The 20,928-nt window shown below is 37.9% G+C and overlaps 1 protein-coding gene across 2 annotated transcripts in view; it reads left to right on the top strand.

Annotated features, from left to right (window-relative positions):
• usp10 (ubiquitin specific peptidase 10) overlaps window positions 1–13,422 on the top strand; it is a 29,750-nt gene extending 16,328 nt beyond the window's left edge. Inside the window, exons 6-15 of one of the 2 annotated variants that reach the window (XM_079436799.1) lie at window positions 1,183–1,274; window positions 1,391–1,500; window positions 1,761–1,819; window positions 1,898–2,001; window positions 2,816–2,915; window positions 3,050–3,230; window positions 5,191–5,356; window positions 5,745–5,889; window positions 7,448–7,513; window positions 10,025–13,422. In XM_079436799.1, the coding sequence (XP_079292925.1) occupies window positions 1,183–1,274; window positions 1,391–1,500; window positions 1,761–1,819; window positions 1,898–2,001; window positions 2,816–2,915; window positions 3,050–3,230; window positions 5,191–5,356; window positions 5,745–5,889; window positions 7,448–7,513; window positions 10,025–10,212 (1,211 nt within the window). In that variant the 3' untranslated portion in view covers window positions 10,213–13,422. The remainder of the gene's footprint in view (window positions 1–1,182; window positions 1,275–1,390; window positions 1,501–1,760; window positions 1,820–1,897; window positions 2,002–2,815; window positions 2,916–3,049; window positions 3,231–5,190; window positions 5,357–5,744; window positions 5,890–7,447; window positions 7,514–10,024) is intronic. The other variant, XM_079436800.1, reaches the window with a different exon arrangement.
• Window positions 13,423–20,928: the final 7,506 nt, after the last annotated feature.

Genomic DNA, 20,928 nt, shown 5'->3' with positions numbered 1-20,928 from the left:
CTCTTCTCCTGGGTAAATGCATGTTCTGTTGCATAACAGGAAGAGCGTCTGCTTGATTGATTGGCATTTATGTGACTGTATTTCAGATGTGTTTTCTTCAAGGCTGCTAATGGAGATGGGATTTATGATCTTGTGAATCTGTTTTTATTATACATATATTATTGTGCAACAAAAGGTGATTGTGAAACAAGTCTTTCCGTCAGCATTCCTTTTTGTCATTCGCTAATCTCTTTTGATGTAAGACACTTGGACAGGCACTAAGTGGAGAGGAATCTCTGCTCTTGTCCTGACCATTGGCTGCCCTCGTATGATAGTTTTAGTAAATCTACAAAGTGCCATTATGCATTTCTGTTTTAGGCTCTCCAATTGGATTTCTGCTCTAGCTGTTGTTTTGAGTTAGTCATGAATGTGATTTGACCTGGTTTAAATCTATCCAGCCACAGTCACACAAAGCTGCAAGCTAAAATTAAAGGAACGTTTAGATTTACGTGACCATTGCTGACGGTTTACTACTTTAACTTCAAAATCAACATGTGATCACAATTGACCCCATTTACTTTTGCAGTTCATCATTATTATAAATCAAATCACTTTCTTTTTTTCTGTTGTCACCGAATAGCTACTTAAAACAATCCAGTCAATTCCCTGTATTTTATATACATTTTTTAGAAATATTGTTTCAGTCATTGTCACAAGTAAAATGGGTTGTTATTAAAGCATCCAAACCAGCTTGTCATAGAAACATTAACGTGTTTTAACCAGTGGAAGATAAAGGGATTGTTACTTTCAGTTCTGCTATGCATGTCACTTTAATTCTATTCTAAAATTGATCAATTCAAATTTCCACGTTACCATGGGAGCTGTACCATTATTTCAGTCTCCCTTCCTAGGCGTGGTACAAAATTCTCCTCATTTCTGCCACAATTAGTTTCATGTGCGTCAGTCACATGTTACAAGGTTAGAGTGATGGACATCACATCTTTTTTTCTTATGATTAAGATTGACAAGTGTGTTTTTAGACTGTGTATCTGGTTAAATGTTGCTTTTGAATGGAAAAACATCTCATGTAAATGCCCCCCAAAGAAACACTTACTCATACAAGGCTTCGTCTTGAAAATTTAGTTTTGTACATCCCTAGTATTTCATCCATGAACTTGATTCGGTTTTCTTTCCATTTGACAGAATTAATTGAAAATGTGAAGTTGATGCACAAACCGGTGTCTTTGCAACCAAGAGGACTGATTAACAAGGGAAACTGGTGCTATATCAATGCTGTATCCTTTTTCTTTGCCTCAGTTCTTTCAGTCTTATTGATGTTGCTTAAACAATACTGAATTTATTAAGCTGTCTTGTCCTGTTTATTAATTTTTACCTTGACACTGAGCTTTAGACCCTGCAGGCCCTGATTGCATGTCCCCCCATGTATCATCTGATGAAGTCTATTCCCCTTTTCACTGAGACTCAGAGACCCTGCACATCCACACCCATGATGGATAACTTGTAAGTTTTAGGCTACTTTGCTGCCCTAATTAAGTCATAATTATTTCTGTTATTACACAATGTATTGTGGACTGGATGTGGAATACGTCATAACTTGATATTTAAACTTGTTTACTAGGTTAAAATGCTTGATCTACATTAGACCAAAGTTAGAAATAGGCACAAGTGATTGGTTTTGAAGTTGTTTTTTTTCTATAATGCAGGATTTTCATATGCCATACCGTCATATGGTATGTTGACCTTAATCCTTTGTCTTGTAGTGTTCGGCTTGTGAATGAGTTCAGCAATATGCCTGTCCCTTCCAAGGCTAAACAGCAAGGTAAAGTCTTTCCAGAGTTGATTGATTAAATCTTTTTACTCCCTGCTCTGTATTTATTTATTTTTTTTTCATTTGTAGCTGCTGGAGAGAAGATAATGAAAGATCTTAGAGTGGGTGTTCCTTTTGAACCAACATACATCTATAAACTCCTCACCCTCATCAAATCAAGCCTTTCTGAGAAGGTAAACGTTATGAAGACTGTGCTGTTTTTAATAAAGTCCATTAATAGTGGGGTTTGCTTAAGTCTCGTTCTTCGAGGGTGCCCAGTGGTACACATTGTGAATGTCTTCTTTATCGTAAGAAAACTACAACTGCTACAATTGTAGTTCATGTCATTTTTGGTAGTAATTGCCACAGACAATTTACTAGTTTGTCTATCATTTTGACTTTGTTGAGAGATGACCCTCGTGCTTGACTCATCCAAGGACAAGACCTTCCTGTTCCGTTTCTTTATGTATCTGTCTACACGTTCAATAACATTGACGAATGAGTGTCTTTCTGAGTCAGAAAGCTCTAATGAACAAGATCAAAGCTGAAAGATAAAGACCTCAGTTAATGAGCTGAATCTTTGGATACACAGTCTTCTTGATCTGGAAGAACAAGATTGACCCTGAGAAATGCTACCTTTGCGGACCATATGAAGAGGACGGATGGCATCAGGGCACAGCCGAATTGGACACTCGTTTGGAGATGATTTCCCACAATCTTACATGTCATTTGGCAGCTGATTTGAAAGAACAGCAAACTTATTCTTGTTCCATATGCGTTGCAGTTATTGAATTAAATTATAATGTGGTTCTCATTAGTCATTAGGCTTTATGGTGCCTTGGAAGCCACTGCTTTCTGAAAGTAGTACCTTCTTTCAAAAGCTTAGTCATTGTCTGACTGGTAACTGGCTTTGTTTGGAACAAAGTCAAAGAGTGTGGTGTGAGGTGTGGCGGATGAGTAAAGTCTGGCTCTGTTAGCATGTGTTAATGATCTCTGTTTTTCTCTCAGGGTCGCCAGGAGGATGCGGAGGAGTATCTTGGTTTCATTTTAAATGGACTGCATGAGGAAATGCTGGCACTGAAGAAGCTTATCTCTCCACAGGAAGAGAGTACGTTCCCTTCTTATTTCAGTATTAATTGCAAGGGGAATCAGGCTCTTGACTGGTGTCCTGTCCATTCTAGGTAATACTCTATTTCTGGCTGCTTCATATTAACTAAATTGTCTCTTTCTGCCTCTGAGCAGAAGCTCCCACACCAAATGGTCCCGAATCTCAGCCTAGAGTGGAGGAAGACCCTGTGGAGAAGGAGGAAGAAGGCAGTGATGATGAGTGGGAACAGGTCGGGCCCAGAAACAAAACCTCCATCACCCGGCAGGCAGATTTCATCCGCACTCCCATCACAGACATATTTGGTGGCCACATCAGGTAGGCCTTGAGTGCACATTTCCACGTCAGCTATTGTCAAGCTGGTACTCTGTGTATCTATAGTGTAGAAGCTCCTATATGCTGTTCTACACAACTTAAAAAAAAAAAAAAAAAAAGGTATTAAAAAAGGCTTGAGAACCACTGCTGTAGAGTTGTAATCCTCATAACAGTGGCTTTATGAGACACCTGACCTCTTTGACACATTAAACCACAGAGGTAGACAGATATGCAGCACTTCTGCAAGAAAAATAAACTTGTGGAAAAGAAAAGCCATTGGAACCAGGAATGGGTTTGGCCTTTTCATTGGCACTCACTGCACACTGTGGTATGACACAAGAGCTGGGTGAGTGTGGTGCCATCTTCAGCCCATCCTGCTGTCCTGATGCTCCTCCAAGCTGTGTGGCTGTGGCCATTGCAAACAAATCACTGCAGAATAACAAACCCTGTGGCTCACCACCACCGCCCAGCTAATTTAGGTGGCTGCAGAAATGCAGACGCCTGAACATGTGGGGGCGTCAAGGCTTAAGTGAAGCCTTTTCTCTATGCGTTTGGGGCTATGGTGTCTTTGGTTGACTGTTGGAGAATTTAATTGCGTAGCTAAGCCTTTCTTTTGCTTTACTGTAAGAAACCTACAGTTTTTTTTGGCTTTCCGATTCATAATAGCATACTATAATTTGATGGAATGTGATGGTTTTAAGTCCTCTAGGGCTTATTACTTTGTTTTAAAAAAAACATTTAATTTCAGTTGTTTCTCATCAGCGGTAGCTGTCATGGTGCTTCATTATACATTAAACATAATTGCAATATGATTAATTTATAGGGATGCACGATGTTGTATTTTTGCTGATATCCAATATGCAGATATTTTTCAGCTAATTTTAGCCGATGCCTATATCGATTATATTTCCTTTTGTTTGGAAACACCAAGTGTTTCCCGTGCAGAGATTATTAAATAATTTTTAATTTTGGTTAGTTTTTAACAACTTAGAATTATATAAAGTTTTTTTTATTTTTTTTTTATTTTTTATTTTTTATTTTTTTGATGAGCACATTGAAAGCTTTGAAAATAACTACACTAGTCAACATTTGAAGTGGATCAAAACCATTCATCAAAACCAAAACAATACCCGTTCTTGTCTTAGGACAACTTTGAACTTTTTTGATCCATTTCAAATGTTGACTACTATATTTTAACTAAATGACTAACTTTTTTTTTTCAGGAAGATGCAGTGGTTGCATTGACATTTTAATTGCAGATTTAACATTTTGTAGATGGTCAAGAGCGTAAAAGAGTTGTAAAAATTCTAAATCTTTTAGAGCTCCTTATTTTTTTTTTTATCCATTTGAAAAAATTAATGTATAAATCTGTATATACAATTTTATTTGCAAGTCATGTTTGTGATAAAAAAAAAAAAGTATTCATGTAAGCTACATGAATTACTGCTTTATTTAATTAGAAACACAATCTTAATAGAATTTCTGTATTTTACTTTCATTTTGTTACAAGTAGGAAAACAACCTTACCGAACAGGCATTAGGACCCAGGGGAAGCTGCTGCTGCTGCACATGCTAGTGACTGTTTATTCTATCGCACATCGGAGATGTCTTCTGTATGTGCATTCTCAAATTGAATGAGGGCTATCCAAAACAGTGAATCTAATCGTATTTAGACAAAAGTTTGCTTCAAGATTGACCACACTATTGATGTGATTTGTATTGCTAGCACACCCTTAGCACATGTGAGTTATTCGTCTTATCAGCAAGGCATATCGGCATATTTTTTTCATATCTGGCCAATGATATTGTTTGTTTTAGGCCATTATCGGCCAATTATGATAATATTGTGCATCCCTATTAATTAGTTTAATATTGTTTAGTTTGACCTTTTTTCTTTTAACAGGGAATAGTTGGTTATTAATTTAAAATTGGTCCCCTTTTCACAATTTTTTTTTTTTTATAGATCTGTGGTATACCAGCAGAGCTCAAAAGAGTCAGCCACCTTGCAGCCGTTCTTCACACTGCAGCTGGACATCCAATCAGAGAAGATCCGCGCAGTTCAAGAGGCCCTGGAGATACTGGTGGCGCGGGAGTCTGTTCAGGGCTACACCACTAAGAGCAAGCAGGAGGTGTGAATCATTAACCGCAAACGACATCTACCCACAGATGTGTCTACGTTAGTTTTTCTGTGGGATGTTAATGTGGCTCCCTTTACTGCTGCATTGATGTTCCCCTTGAAACCGAAGATGGATTTTAATACCATTACTCTAGTTGACCACTTATATTAGAATTGTATTTTATAAATATATTAATGTAAAACTTGTTCCTCATTTGGGATGTGCAGTTGCTCAATTTACTCATGGTGCCAGAGCTCAGGGCTGGTACTAAGGAATAAGAAATCAACCTACAAATGGCTAATTATCAACCCTTTATATCTAGATTTGGATACGAGAAAGTATTTGATGCTGATGAAGTTGAAACCTGTGGCTGATTTCCTAAACTATTTTTCTACTTTAGATTGAGATCAGCCGGAGAGTGACTCTTGAAGAGCTTCCTCCAGTGCTGGTGCTTCACCTCAAGAGATTTGTTTTTGAGAAGACCGGTGGATGTCAAAAACTGGTCAAGAATATTGATTACCCTGTTGATCTGGAGATCAGTAAAGGTGCTTATTTCATTCTTATGAAACTATTTTACTGCGGTCACATTTAGATGGCATGATTTAAGTTGCGCTTGTTCTTTACTAGGTGATACCAGGAGAAAAAATTCCTGTTTTCCACAACCCACTGTTGCTGCCTGTCATTTTATTTTTATAGTAACTTGTAACTACTAAATATTTGGAATAATGCTAAAGTAAAACCTTTATAAAGCATGTTATAAGCTGACCATGCCATGCACATCTGAGATGTTTGTATTACTTTGTAGTCTCTGGTAGGGTTGGGCGATATGGGCTTAAAAATATATCATGATATTTCTGGTATTTATTGCGATAAGGATATCAATGACGATAATTCAGGGAATCCGAAGGGCACCCTTGTGCAGAAACGCTACATATCCATCGCAGAAGTAATTGCACTGACAGGAAATCCCTAATATGGACAAAGGTATCCAGTTATCGCTGAATAAAACGCACAACGGAGAAATTTTAACTGAGGAAATTTGAAGACAATAAACATATGATTGCACAAATTATATGGTTTATCTGGTGTTCTTCAAGCAATCTTGGGTAAGAAAAGTATACTTATAATGCAATTCTAATCGACATAGCCTTTATTACTATATATAACACCATCATTCTGTAATATGAAACCACGTCTGGTCACAAAAAGAAGTTATTTCAAACACTCGACTATGTTAAGTTAATTTGGAGAAAAAGCATGTCAATAAATGATATCTTTGTTGGACAACAGGTTTGTAAACAGGCTCATACACATGCAAAACTGTATTGCACACTACGTTTATTCAGACTGCGCTGTACAGCCCTGACCAATTCCAGATTGTACAAGAAGCTCCTCATTTAACGATAAACTCCTCCTCAATTTCACGTCCGCCTTCCGCGACTGTGTCAAGAACTAGACTTAATCGTTATTATCAAGGGAAGACTAATTCTTATCGTGGGGATAAGAATTTACCGGTAATTTTTACTGGTATATTGCAAACGATAAGATATCGCCCATCCCTAGTCTCTATTTTCCACACACACTTTCTTCATTCTCATTTCCTCTCACTCTCTATTCTTTACTCAATTTCACTTGAGAAACCTCTCTATTTTAATGGATTGGTCCAAGACGATAAGCCATTGTTTTGAAAATCTGGGGATTGTGTTTATGAGCAAAACTCTACATGTGCTCCCAATTCTGCTACCCATGAAGAGACCAGGTTTACCACAAAATATGAACCTGACCAAAATAAACAAGTGTAATAATGAGGGAGCAGCATAAAGACTTCTCTATTGTGAATTCCTTCCTGCTGATTAAAGTAGGCTAGATGTCACTCACTCCAAAAGGGAACCAAAAAATACCAGTCTGCATGTTAGTTCATCTGGACTCGATTTAGAACAACTTCTCTGGATTCAGTTTATTAAGTTTTCTACTCTTACTGAGTGTTTTCTCTCTCTTTTTGTGTGATGCTGTTTCTCAGAACTGTCAAATGGATTAGTTGTTTAAGTGTACCAGCCATAAAAACTGCTGCTGCATATTAAAATGATTCATCATTATTTTCAGATCTCTTGTCACCGGGGGTGCGGGGCAAAACTCTGAAAGGCCAAAGAACCTACAGGCTCTTTGCAGGTATGTTTGTTTTGTTTTATTCCATTGTTATACTGCAACTACACATTTAAGTCTACTCTTTGCAGTTGTGCATTGAGAACTAAATTCTAAACATTCTCTGACCGAACAACTAAAAATCAGTAACGCTGTGTTTTGGTCCATTCTGTCCAGCATTGAGAGATGTGACTGGTACCATGTGACGACAGCATCTCTGGTGCTTCAGTGAGCTGGAAGTGAAAGTGTCATGAAACTCCCCTGTTTCAGCACTGGTCTTCCACACCTTAGATCTGGGGGGGGTGGGGGAAACTCTAGAAATCGGTGTGTAAAACTGTGGGAAGCGGTACTTTTGATGTCATACAACAATTGATCTGTGCAGTGCACACTGCCAAAACCTGGTTATTTTTGGCAATTTAGACATCCTGGGCAGAACGTGTCCCTGGAAAGTGGCATGTCTGGTCACCTTAGTTTACAGGGGTGAACTGACAGCATGGAAGCTCTTTCATGAGATTTGAATTCTCCGCTGTAACCTCATGCATAGTACACCGCAGTGATTGGATCATAAGACTTCATTCTTATGAATAATACTGGGAAAAGCTCAGAAAACTGATTACGTAGATGCGTACTCTCCAGCCATGGCAGCCAATCACCACTCCAAATTAACGCATGTCACTGCATGATTTATAATAGTACTTTACGACTGTTGCTTGTCAGACTGTACGAACATGATGATCATGTCACACTGTGGGATCTCAGTTGTCATTTAAAGGGATAGTTCACCCAAAAATGAAAATTCTGTCATTAATTACTCGCCCTCATGTCGTTCCAAAAAACTTTATTCAATTCTTCTGACCTGCATTACACGCAGGGATGAAATGTTGGCTATAATGAAAAATCTATGAAAGGCGGCAATACTTGTGTATTTAAGATTTTGTTTATCATAGCAAAGGAAACATAGGAATTCCGTGAGCGGGGTTTATGCGGTTAGAAAAAATCTCTAGCATTAATTATCATGGCTTGTCTTGAAAAACGAAGACAGTTTGACGTTCATTGTTGAAGTTGCACTGCAGGACACTTTTTGACACAGCCAGAATTTCGTCTGAGGTAAAATTTGATCGCAGCCGTCGTTAATTGGCTGTTGGTGAACATGTCAAACTAACAATCAAAGACTACAGATTTTAGTCTTGGAGGAATCATTTAGTATTTGAGAGACCTATGTCTCAGATGGCCAGATCTTGGCTAAAATCGGATTGTGTGCCCGGCTTAAACTTTACTCCTATCTGTTTTCAGATCTTTGGCTAAGAATTTAAAAAGTTCTGAGTCACAGGCATAACTATGTTTTAAAGAGATAGCAAACAAGCCTGATGTCTTTCCCCTATGAGCTTCTGTACACATTGATGTTACCTAAGAATGGCCCTCAGCTATACAGCGTGGCGTAAAATCTCCTGCCTGATGATTTGTCATTTGGACCTTTTCCACAGTTAGATACTAATCCTGTTTATATGAGCTTACCTGACAGGCCTGTGCACAAATACTTTTGTCTTCCAGCAAGCTGTCATCAAAACTTACGTTTCTCTTCTCTGCCCCCGCACAACATACTGACCTGTTTAAACACACATGGCCTTCCCTTACAGGGGATGTTCACCTTTTTCCCCCACCTCCAAGAGTGAATTGTAGTTTATTTTTCTCTCTGAGGGGAAAAAGTGGCTGCCTGCTTGTCAAAAAGTAGCCTGTCCAGCAACCCCTAGCAACAGTTGCCATACCATTAAATTTCCCCGAAGCCTATTTTCTGACTGTTTTCCCATGTTTGAACATCTGGTAAGAGTGGAAAATAGAGAGATTGTCTCTAAAATTTTCATTTAATTTAATAGCTCATGATATTTCACCTTTCCTTACCGTAAACGTTACTGGCAGCCAAGCATTTACATGTTGAATGTGTCCTATCAAAAGTCTGCCAATTTTCCTGTGCGATTTGTTAGAACCTGTGCAAATTATGTCAGGCTTGTTGTAGTTTACACTGTCGGAGAAGAGGTTTAAGTTGTATAACTGTAGTTATTACACTCACTATATATTACAATGATTTTTTTCTATAATAACTATGTAGCAATGGCTTTTTTTATAATGCTGTATGAGTGAAATGCTTCTGATCAATTTTTCTCTATTTGGAACTCTGCAAATTCAAAACAGATAATTCATAAGTGTTCCGTAATGTGAATCCGTTTTGCATTGAAGCCAAACTTAAGTCAAAAACAACAGTCAAGGGAAAAATAAGTCAATTAATTCATTATTAAAAAGCCAATATTTGCACACCTGTGACCGCATGAGTTGAATTGTGTAACGCTGAAGGTTGCAACATTGTTTAGCTACTGTAAACAACTAAACTTCTGCTGCTTCGTGATTTGTTTTGGACACATCTGGCACTGTATTTTCTCACAGCTGCACAGAAATATCTACCATGCCATAGGAGTGGCAGCAAAATCTATTGGTGTGAATTTGAGTTTTGTACATGCTGAGTCCTTTGTGTTTTTCCCGCAGTCGTCTATCACCATGGGAACAGTGCCACGGGTGGCCACTACACTACAGATGTCTTCCACATCGGTCTGAACGGCTGGCTGCGCATTGATGACCAGGCGGTGAAGATCATCAATCAGCATCAGGTGGTGAAGCAGACTGCAGAGCGCACTGCCTACCTGCTGTACTACCGTCGTGTGGACCTGCTGTAGAAACCATACTCATGCACACAAACACACTCTCTCTCACACACACACACACACACACACACACACACACACGTACATTTAACCACGTTTACATGCAGACACGCACACAATCTCACACAAACAAACACACACACAATCTCACACAAACAACCACGTGTCTCAACAGGAACACTGCCCAACTTCACGATTTTCCTTTTCCCCTCAACCCTGCTATTCCAGAGAGCCAGCTTTTCCAACTTTTTTTTTTTTTCGTCTTTTTTTGGAAGAGGAAAAGACATCAGACGTATCTAAAGACTTTCCTGTAATAGTGTTTTCCCCCCTCCGCGTGGGTCTGGAGTAGCTGAGGGGAGAAATGTTAGCACTGCAGAACGCTCCAGTTTGGAGAGACGGACCTGAATCACTGCAAACGTCCACAGCCTCACGTTTGACTGGCCAGAGTGGATCCCTGCTGAAAGAACTCAAACCAGTTGAGGCTGATGGACTGCTGGAGAAAATCATTCTTTTTCTTTTTTTGTTTTTGTTTAATCTACTTTTTTAAATGGCATAGGATAAAATATGAAGTGTTTTGCCTTTTAGCAAGAGATGTCAGCCTAATTTGCAGCAGTTAAGTGGAGCCTGTTAAATTCTTGACTAGAGCATCAATGTGGCCCAACACCAGCAAGCTACCAAAATTTGTGTAGATCTCAATGTAGGAGTTTTTCAACTCCCCAAGCGAGACACTCCAACTCCACCAACACCATCACAACCTCTTCTCTACCCCATTTCTCTGATGCTTCAGATCTAGATTACACTAGAGTCATGGTAAAAAAAGATGGCGGGTGGGAGAAAGCGTGCTGCATTGTGCTGAAATGGAAAAAAGCAAAACAAGAAAAAAAAGAAGAAAAAAAACTAAAATTGGCTTCTTGGTTTGAGACCTTCAGTGTGATTTATTTTTTTGGGGTGTAGGATTAGAATGACTATCTTACAATTTTAATGCGCTTTAGGACATAAATGATTACAAAAGCTTTGTGCACGTTAAAATGTAAAACCGGACGATTAAAAAAGGCAGATGTGCGTCGTTTGCACATTTCTTGCAGATATTTAAGTTTTAAAAGTATTAAATGCAAAAATCTGAAACTTGGCGGTGGTCACCTGGATCAGCTCCCTGGGGGGGTTGTGCTTGTTCTTTAGGCTTTTTGTGTACTTTCACATGTTCATGCAGGCGAGATACCAGAGATGTCCGATACTCCATCATGAACATTGACTCGCGTTCATTTTTTTTTGTGCCCTCTCGCCATCTTTCATTAGTTCTGTTCGTTCTTTTCATGTATCGTACGAGTAAAGTGTATTTGCTGTCCACTGGCTGCCTTTTGATGTCAGTAGAGCAGCAAGAACTGAGCCACTCCTGCCAAGTTTGGAGAGGGAGCTGTGTTGAGATACATCTGGTCTGCATCTCATTCTGTACGTTAGCCCGCTCCGAGCAGTCAGCCTGTAATAAACATGTTGAGGCTTCGTGTGCAGCTCTGAGGATAATATCTCGGAATGAGTAGCAAGAAATGTCTCTTACTGCAGTTATTTTGCTGTCGCACGAGGTGAGATCAGCTTTGCCTGACGAAGCCTAAAGTGCAACCGCAGATGCGGACAAACAGCAAATCATGTTTGCGTCTGTTTTAGAGACCTTGCATCATCAATATTATACCTGATTGTATTTTGTTCATTTTTCATTTTTTTTAGTTTTTCTTCATTCCCCATTCGTATATTTTCTGTTCCATTTAAATTGATAATTTGAAAGGAAATGACCCAAGGTTAAAGCACAACAATGAATAAAGTTATACAAGTACTATGCTTGACCTTATTTCATTTTGACTTTTTTTTGGTAATTTAAATTCAATTTTCCACATAATAAAAGTATCACTGACATGGAGAAAAGTTATTTATTTAATAACTAACACGGTAACTTCGCTCTACTTTCCTAGGCCCAGAAAGGGTAGACAGGCTTTTAGCATTTTCTGCACTGATTTGGGTGTTAAACAGAGCTGAGATTACTACAAACAACTTGTTGGTAGCTGAGATCATCATCATCATCAAATGAGCTAAGTTGTTAAATAAAAGTGGTTTGAATGATCAGTGTTTGAAAACTCCTCACATTCTTGTTCATCGCCCTGTTACTGAATATACCTCTAATAACACAACTTTTTGGGAATGTTTCAGGCTTTACACTCAATGTTTCCAATCTTTACACAAGCGATACGTGCATTTTAGCCCCTCACAAATGCGCACACTTTGTGTTGTTGGCGACTTGTAGAAAGTAAACACATCGCTTCCAGGAACAGATCCTTTGAGCTGAGCTCTTCACACAGTCCTGCCTCTGACCACAGGTTAGGCTGGTGTGAATTCATCTTTCCACTCTAGAAATGCAGAGCATGAATTTCACATCCATCTGAATGAGCTTATTTTATCCCAGCAACAAGAGCACAGTCGAAATCTTCCCTCGAATCCATGTAATCCCAGTTTTCATTGTCATTTCATTTACAGACATTTGAAATGTCAGATTTTGTGTACAGAAAGGGTCGTTTTTTTTTCAATTGCTTGATTACAGTTGCCAAGTCATGCTTTACCGTGTGCCCTTTTGAACTTCTTGAATTTGGTTTATTTGAATCAACAGAAGGACACAAGGAACGCATCCCCCACGTGAAACCAAAGGATACAGAACTTCTATATAAACAGACACTGATGCCTCTTATGATTGCTAGAAGATAAAATGTGCAAATTAAGTATTTTTTTCCCCCCAACCTCCCAAACTTTGTCTTCATATGCACCGTTCAAGAACTTGACCTGATTTCAGTTGCTGACTTGTCACCGGAAGAAGCTTTTGGAAAAATCACCACTGTTTTAATGTGTTTAACGCCTATTTGGTCACATCTGATGCACTCATCATGTCTTGTTTGTTTCTTTTGACTGTTTCAAGGTGGAGATCTGGGTTTCATGTATTAGTTTGACCCTTGAGGCGGTTTCTTTCTCTTCCTTGAGTATGTCGGTCAGGGAAAGTCCTGGTGTATAGTTCAGATGCTGTCTGTCTTTTCGGTTTGTGCTTCCTAACCCTTGTGTCTGCTGAGATCTTGACGCGTTGGGAAATTGAGCTAAATACAAACTATATGCTGTGTCTTATCCTTGGCCTTCAGCCTTCTACTTTTGTCATCCGTTCAAATAAACAATAAATTGTGGCAAAGCTTTATTTCCATTGCAGATTCAAGTCCGAAGCCTTTCAAACGAGGCTGTTCAATGTAGTCTTTTCCATTGCATGTTGCCCCCTCTCTTGAGGAATGTGCAGCGTAACCACGAGCAAACGTGAAATAAAAAGAAACCGATCCTTGCAATTCCTCCTTAGCATGTATTATGAACTAACCCAAGTAGGTTGAATTTCAAAATTGCTTTTCTTTGTGTGTTATTCAACATTTCTGCCATATTTCTTATGTGCTCAGTCTGGCAGTTCTGCATGGCTGTTCGTCCAGTGTGCAGTTTCTGGGCTACGTGGCCTCATTGTTTATCTTGTAAAGGCCGTCTCATCACTTGTAGGAAAAGAGCTTATCCACACAGGTTTGGTTGTTGCTTTTAAACATGCAATCAAATGTGGTATTTTCTTTGTTAATATCATAATATAGTTTAAGATTCGTTACAGGAGCTGCGATCTAGGGTTGGATTGGCTGATCAGAGCCTGAATGTATTTGGAATGTGCCCATACTTGGTGCATATCCTGGCACTGATCTTTTGTTTGGTAGAGTTTACATCTGCTTATTTAAAGTTCCAAAAAAAAGAAAGAAACACGAACACACGAAGCTAACTCCATTAGATAATGTTGCAAACCAAGTGGTAATTTTTATAAATGGCTCATACGCTTAAAGCAGACCTGTTGATTATATTTTATTATTTTAATTTTAATATGCACACTCCTGTTCAAATGTTTGGAGTTTTGAGGTTTTTTTTTTTTAGAGAATTATGCTATGCAATCAGAAATACAATCAAAACCATAATTTTGTGAAATATTTTACTATAAGTTTTCTATTTGATTTTTTTACGGTGTTATTTGTTCCATGCGACGCTGTATTTCAGCATCGTTACTCCAGTCTTCAGTGTCACATGATCCTTCACAAATCATTCTAATATGATGATTTGCTGCTCGAGAGTTATTAAAATTAATGTATTTAATATTTTTGTGGAAACCATGATGCAACGCAAGAATAAGTTTAAAAGAACATCATTTAATGGAAATAGAAATCTAATGTTTTAAGTTTTCCTTACCAGTGTGTCATTGCTAAATAAAAGTGTTAATTTATGCAAGAAAATACAACACATATGCCTCTAAGTGCTGTCTGAAATCTTCTAAAATGAGCATTTTTATCAGGCTCCTATATTTATGGGTTAGGTTAAGTTATTTTACTTTAATTGCATAGAAAAGGACCTACACATTGCCATTAGAGTAAAATTACGGAACCTAAACACAGGAGCCTGATAAAAATGCTAATTTTAGATGAAAATTTCAGAGGCTTTTGCATCTGAACACTTCGTGTACACACACACACACACACACGTGTATGTATAGAAATGACCAGTAACCGTGTCACGTGTAAATTATGATTCTCTACATGCTGTGTATTTAGATTTGGATAGTTAAAGAATTCAGCTCTAACACAAACTAAAAGCCACAAAACCTTGTCTTTGATTTCGTTGGGGTCCTTAAAAACATTGCTTTGTAACTTGAATCCCCACCATCGCAGTTATACGTTGGCCTCTGATTGTCTTATAATGATGTAGTATTACTTCATGATTGTCTTGGCTGCTTGAACAGACCTTAAAAGAATTCTGTTTAGAAAAGAGGAAAGATCTTTTACAAGTTCTTACAACAATAAATTGTCTTGGTGCTGCTGACCATCTCATAATTAGCATTTGACATGGAGCAGTGCCCTCTTTCCCCGTCCAGGGTTGGCACTAAGTCCGGCTCACTCAAACAAACTGCAGGCATTGAGTCTGGAGTGCGCAGGAATCTTAAACGTGCCTCAGCCCAAGGAGAACGGCATATTCAAAACAAGACAAATTGTTTCTAATGCCCATGTTACAGTGTGGCTCCTGGCACCGTGGAACGGTAGTAGGCGTTAGGACTTCGGGTTGAAATGAACATTGTGTTTTATGTACCGTATGTACCTGAAAACACCAAATTGTAAGCGATTTTTATATTTTAATTTTCCAATTTTAGGAATTTTGCTTTGTCATTTTTATTAGGGTTAGTTAAGTTTTAGGTTATTTAGGAGTATTAATTAATGATAACAACCCTGGTCCCAAGACTTTGGGTCATCATATGAAAATATGTTTATGAAACCTGAGAGGCTTCTTGAATTGGATGTAAATTTTCCATGCAGTTTTCAGTATTTATTAATACAGCATTTCTTAATATCATGATTTGCCATTTTAGCTTTGTGTTTTTCGTTTTAGCAATGTGTGTAATTTTTTCTTTTTAGCTTTCATTTATTTCTATTCCAGTTTTAGTAATTTCATTCATTGTTTAATTGATTGAATTCAATTAATGTAAACAATGTTTATAGTTCAAGTTGACACTAACAGCAGTTCAAAATACAGGCTGTTCTGAGTCGACCATGTGAATGTCAAAAGGCAGCAGTTAGGTTAAAAAAAAAGTCGGTTTAATGTTTTTAAAGGAATAGTCGACCCAAAAATATATATTCTGCCATTTACTCTCATGTCATTCCAAACCCGTATGCATCTCTTTTTTTTGCTAACACAAATGAAGATATTTTGAATAATAGTGATAACCAAACAGTTTTGGTTCCCATTCACTTCTATTGTATTTCAATGTAAGTCAATGCATGGCTAATTTTGAATGTGCATCTATAGAGAAATTAGATTTTTGTTGTCAAAATGGCGTAGTTCCATCTACCAGCAGGGTCTGCCTGGTCCGTACCATAATACCATTGCCCAATACTGACTGGATTTAATAACTAATGTGGTCAGTCCTTGGTTTCAGCCTCAATTTCTCCTTGCTCCTTTTTTAGCCGCTTTTCTGAAATGCATCTGTTGAAATCTTTCCTATTTTGGTCTTTCCATAGAGATCTAGGTCTGGTTTATCTCTTCTTCAATTGTGACCCTGGACCACAAAACCAGTCATAAGTGTCAGTTTTCTGAAATTGAGATTTGTACATCATCTGAAAGCTGAATAGCTAAGCTTTCCATTGATGTGTGGTTTGTTAGGATCGGACAATATTTGGCCGAGATACAACTATTTTGGAATCTGAGGGTGCAAAAAAATCTAAATATAGAGAAAATCTACTTTAAAGTTGTTCAAACGAAGCTCTTAGCAATGCATATTACTAATCAAAAATGAAGTTTTGATATATTTTCAGTAGGAAATTCACTAAATATCTTCATGGAACATGATCTTAATATCCTAATGATTTTTGGCATAAAAGAAAAATTTATAATTTTGACCCATGCAATGTATTTTTGGCTATTGCTACAAATATACCCCAGCGACTTGAGACTGGTTTTGTGGTCCAGGCTCACAATTGTTCTCAAATCATGGAGATTTTCTTCCTATCTCACTACTTACAGAGAGGGTCTCCAAACTTTACTGCTGAATAAACATTGTAGGGCAATGCAGCTTTCACCAAATAAACGACTGTCCATGAGGCTGATGTAAATTTGACCCCATACACCTCCGGTCAGCATCTGAACTCGGTCAGGGTCACGGCTGGTGATCCGTGCAGGAAGAAACACTGGCAATTACATTCAGACCATCACTGATTACATGATGAGCAGCAGCAGGACTCACTGAGGATGTTTGTGTAAGACAGTTTTCTGTTCAGTGTTTATTTGCAGATATGGATACCAAGGACTGTTGTTCTCCAGAATTGAATCAACATGGGATGTTCTCAGAGGACTTGAAGTCACCATGACCTGTCATGAATTGAAGTCTTGGGTGGAAATCAAGGTTAGCGCCCGCTAGTGGATACATGAAGAATAAATACTCTTGAGTGAAAATCTGTGCAATGCATACTGCTCACTGTATGTGCTAATTATGAAATATGCCTTGTGAAACAAAAAAGTATGCTTAATTGTTTTGAATGTACACTCCAAATCTTAAAAGTATATATAAAAAAACAACAGCTGTGTTTGTAGATAATATTCATGAAATAAAAAGCCACACAAGGAACCTTTTTAATAGTAAACGCAAGTGCCCTTTGTAATATCAGCACTTTAAAACATGATAAATAAAATTATTTAAAGTGCACTAATTTTGATGTGTTGACCAACATACTAAAGCACATGCAACATGATTATTTAACTGTAGTGTTATTAGATTACAAATGCATTTAAAATATTAAATATAAATGTAATGTTTTAATTCTTGTGCAGTGCATTATGGGATACAGTAACCAGCACAGCTTGTATAGTGTTCTGGCAAATGCATGTATTCTATGCATACAGAAAACTGGCGTACTAAGTACAGTATATCACACACACATCGTATTCTACACAGTGCAGAAAGACTAGTATGGTAGTATGCTTTTCTAAAAGCAGCCACAGTCCCAATACAAACTAACATTCAACCACGTTCGCCAAGGGAGTTGTTGACATCCTGCCTGAAAATATAAATTGCTAAATCAAACGTCAGCGTAATTGAAACCAATCATTCACAGTTATTGTTTTTATGCTCCTGAAAGCCAGTAAAACATCTTTATATGCGCAATTGTGATGTTGCCATGTGTGGCTGTCCATGAATCACAGCTTGATGCAAAGGAGCCAGTACAAACACAATCAAAAGGACCAAGGACACCCCTTTACGAAGCGTTCGGGTTCGAGTACCAAAAGAGCAGCCGCTGTGTTTGAACTGTCGACTTTTACTGAAGGTTTCTCCGGTGACGCAAAAAGAAGTGCGCTGGTCCCCGTGTTTCCCCCCCTCAGTAAGAAACATTGTTTAATAGTTTAATGGCTGAGCCTCAAACTCTATATAAACCTGAGATTATGGCTTCCCCTCTCACCGCTGAGCTCTGGGATTGTTGTGCTTGGACTTCAGAGTGTTACAGCTCAGTTTTCTCATAAAAGAGACTGTGATTCGAATACACAAAGCAGGGAATGAATCTGGTTTGGAAGAAGGTAGCATATGGCTGCTAGGTCAGCATTACTCTACTGGTCACTACAACACTGCTGCACAGAGACAGATTTGATATTAATAAGACATTAATAGACCAAATCCAGTTAGGGACAGTGCTGTATATTATATGGAGTAAGTCAATAACATGCCTTAATTTCAATAAACATGTTAATAAGTTAAAGGCCTAATAATATGAGATATTTGGCTTTATAGGGTTAAGATGGATTCAGAAGTCGTCAGCCAGTTACTAATCCTATTCTGGTTCATATGATCCAAAGTTGCACACCCTTGTGCCAAATATCTAAACCCTATATCGCCTGATTGGAGGATGTGAGATATTTGGTGGTGGACACACATCAAGCAGATCCATCTGACTCAGCTTTTTCAAACACCAGGTTTCTTTGCTTACAGCCACATCTATTTATTGTCGACTTCTATGGCAAAAAACATTTGAGTGCCAATTAATTGCCACAATTCCGCTCGTCATATCCTTAACTGACATGTTTGCTACAGCATACAGGTAGAGGCAAGCATATAGATGCTACTGACTGCACTATTGTTGCTTCAGGGAATCGTAGAATGAGTTGTAAATATGAAAAATTCACAACATGTAACGGCAGAGTGAAACAATGTGATCCCACTTTCACCTATTTCTCAGGACCAACAAGAAAATAGGTTACATAACATATGAAACATAAAATATTTTCTTTAGATGTGAAATTAGTATTCTTGTATATTCTCTTCTGATTTCTAAATTCCTAATAAATGTAAGCGCACAGGTATTCTTCATCATGCACACAGGCATTCATACAGTCTTGTAATTTATTAGTCAGTGATGGTTCATGTTTCAACGACGGAGTTGTTACAACAGCAAAAGTTGTAACAAGGACACCTTAAAATAAAGTTACCTAAAATATTCTTGTAATTTTAACTCTATTTTTCTATTTTAACATATTTTAAAGTTAATATTTGAAAATTTATTTTCACTATCAATGTTAAAAACTGGTCAGGATTATCAAAAGGATCTTCTGTAACGTAAGGTAGGTTTTGTAACATCCGTAAGGTAGTTAAGTTTCGGAGTTAAGGTTTAAAAAAAATATGGTCATGCAGAATGATGTGTGTTACACATATACAGTCATTACCAAAAATATCGGCCCCCTTAGTAAATATGATCAAAGAAGGCTGTGAAAATTAATCTGCATTGTTAATCCTTTTGTTCTTTTATTTAAAAAATGCACAAAAATCTAACCTTTCATTGGATAATAAGAATTTAAAATGGGGGGAGATATCATTATGAAATAAATGTTTTTCTCTAATACACGTTGGACACAATTAACAGCACCCTTTTATTCAATACTTGTTGAAACCTCCATTTGCCAGTTTAACAGCACTAAGTCTTCTCCTATAATGCCTGATGAGGTTAGAGAACACCTGACAAGAGATCAGAGACCATTCCTTCATCCAGAATCACTCCAGACCCTTCAGATTCACAGCTCCATGTCTGTGCTTCTTCTCTTCAGTTCACCTCACTCATTTTCTACAGGGTTCAGGTCAGAGGACTGGAATGGCCAGCAGAAGCTTGGTTTTGTGCTCAGTGACCCATTTTAGTGTTGTTTTTGAGGTTTGTGTTTGGATTATTGTACGGTTGGAAGATCCAAACATGGCCCATTATAAGATTTCTAACAGAGACAGTCACTTATTGATTTTTTTTATCTGTTGGTATTTGATAGAATCCATGATGTCATGTGTCTAAACAAGATGTCCAGGACCTCCAGCAGAAATATAGACCCACAACATCAAAAATACAGCAGTATATTTCATTGTACACATGGGGTACTTTTTATCCCTGTGTTCACCAAACCCATCTTGAGTGTTTACTGCTAAAAAACTCATTTTTCAGTTTCATCTGTCCATAGAAGCCAGTCCCATTTGAAGCTCCAGTCGTGTCTGATAACTGAATATGCTGGAGATTGTTTTTGGATGAGCTAGGATTATTTTTCTTGAAACCCTCCCAAACAACATGTGGTGATGTAGGAGCTGTTTGACAATTTTTTTAAAAAGGTTTTCTGACCCCGAGACTCAACTATTTCCTGCAATTCTCCAGCTGTGGTCCTTGGAAAGTCTTTAGCCACTCAAACTCTCCTCCTCTCCGTGCATTAGGATGATATAGACACACGTCCTCTTCCAGGCAGTTTCGTAACATTTTCTGTTGATTGGAAATTCTTAATTATTGCCCTGATGGTGGAAATGGGAATTTTCACTGCTCTAGCTCTTTTAGCCATTTCACTAATTTGTGACGCTCAATTGTCTTTTGCTGCACATGAGAAATACATTCTTTGGTTTTTCTCACTGTGATGGATGATTAAGGGAATTTGGGCTTTGTTTTCCCTCCTCTTCATATTTCTGTGAAACAGGAAGCCATGGTCTGCTAATTTCATGTTCATAATCACCCTGGAGTTCTTATACTTCAGAGATATTTTACTCATAAGAATTTCTAGCGGTGCCAATAATTGTGGCCAACGTGTATTTGAGAAAAACATTTATTTCATAATGATATCTCCCCCCATTTTAAATTCTTA

The sequence above is a fragment of the Barbus barbus genome, assembly GCF_936440315.1.
Source record: "Barbus barbus genome assembly, chromosome: 2".
Lineage (NCBI taxonomy): Eukaryota > Metazoa > Chordata > Actinopteri > Cypriniformes > Cyprinidae > Barbus > Barbus barbus.
The sequence above is the reverse complement of the archived record's forward strand: the minus strand, read 5'-3'. Positions and strand labels throughout refer to the sequence as shown.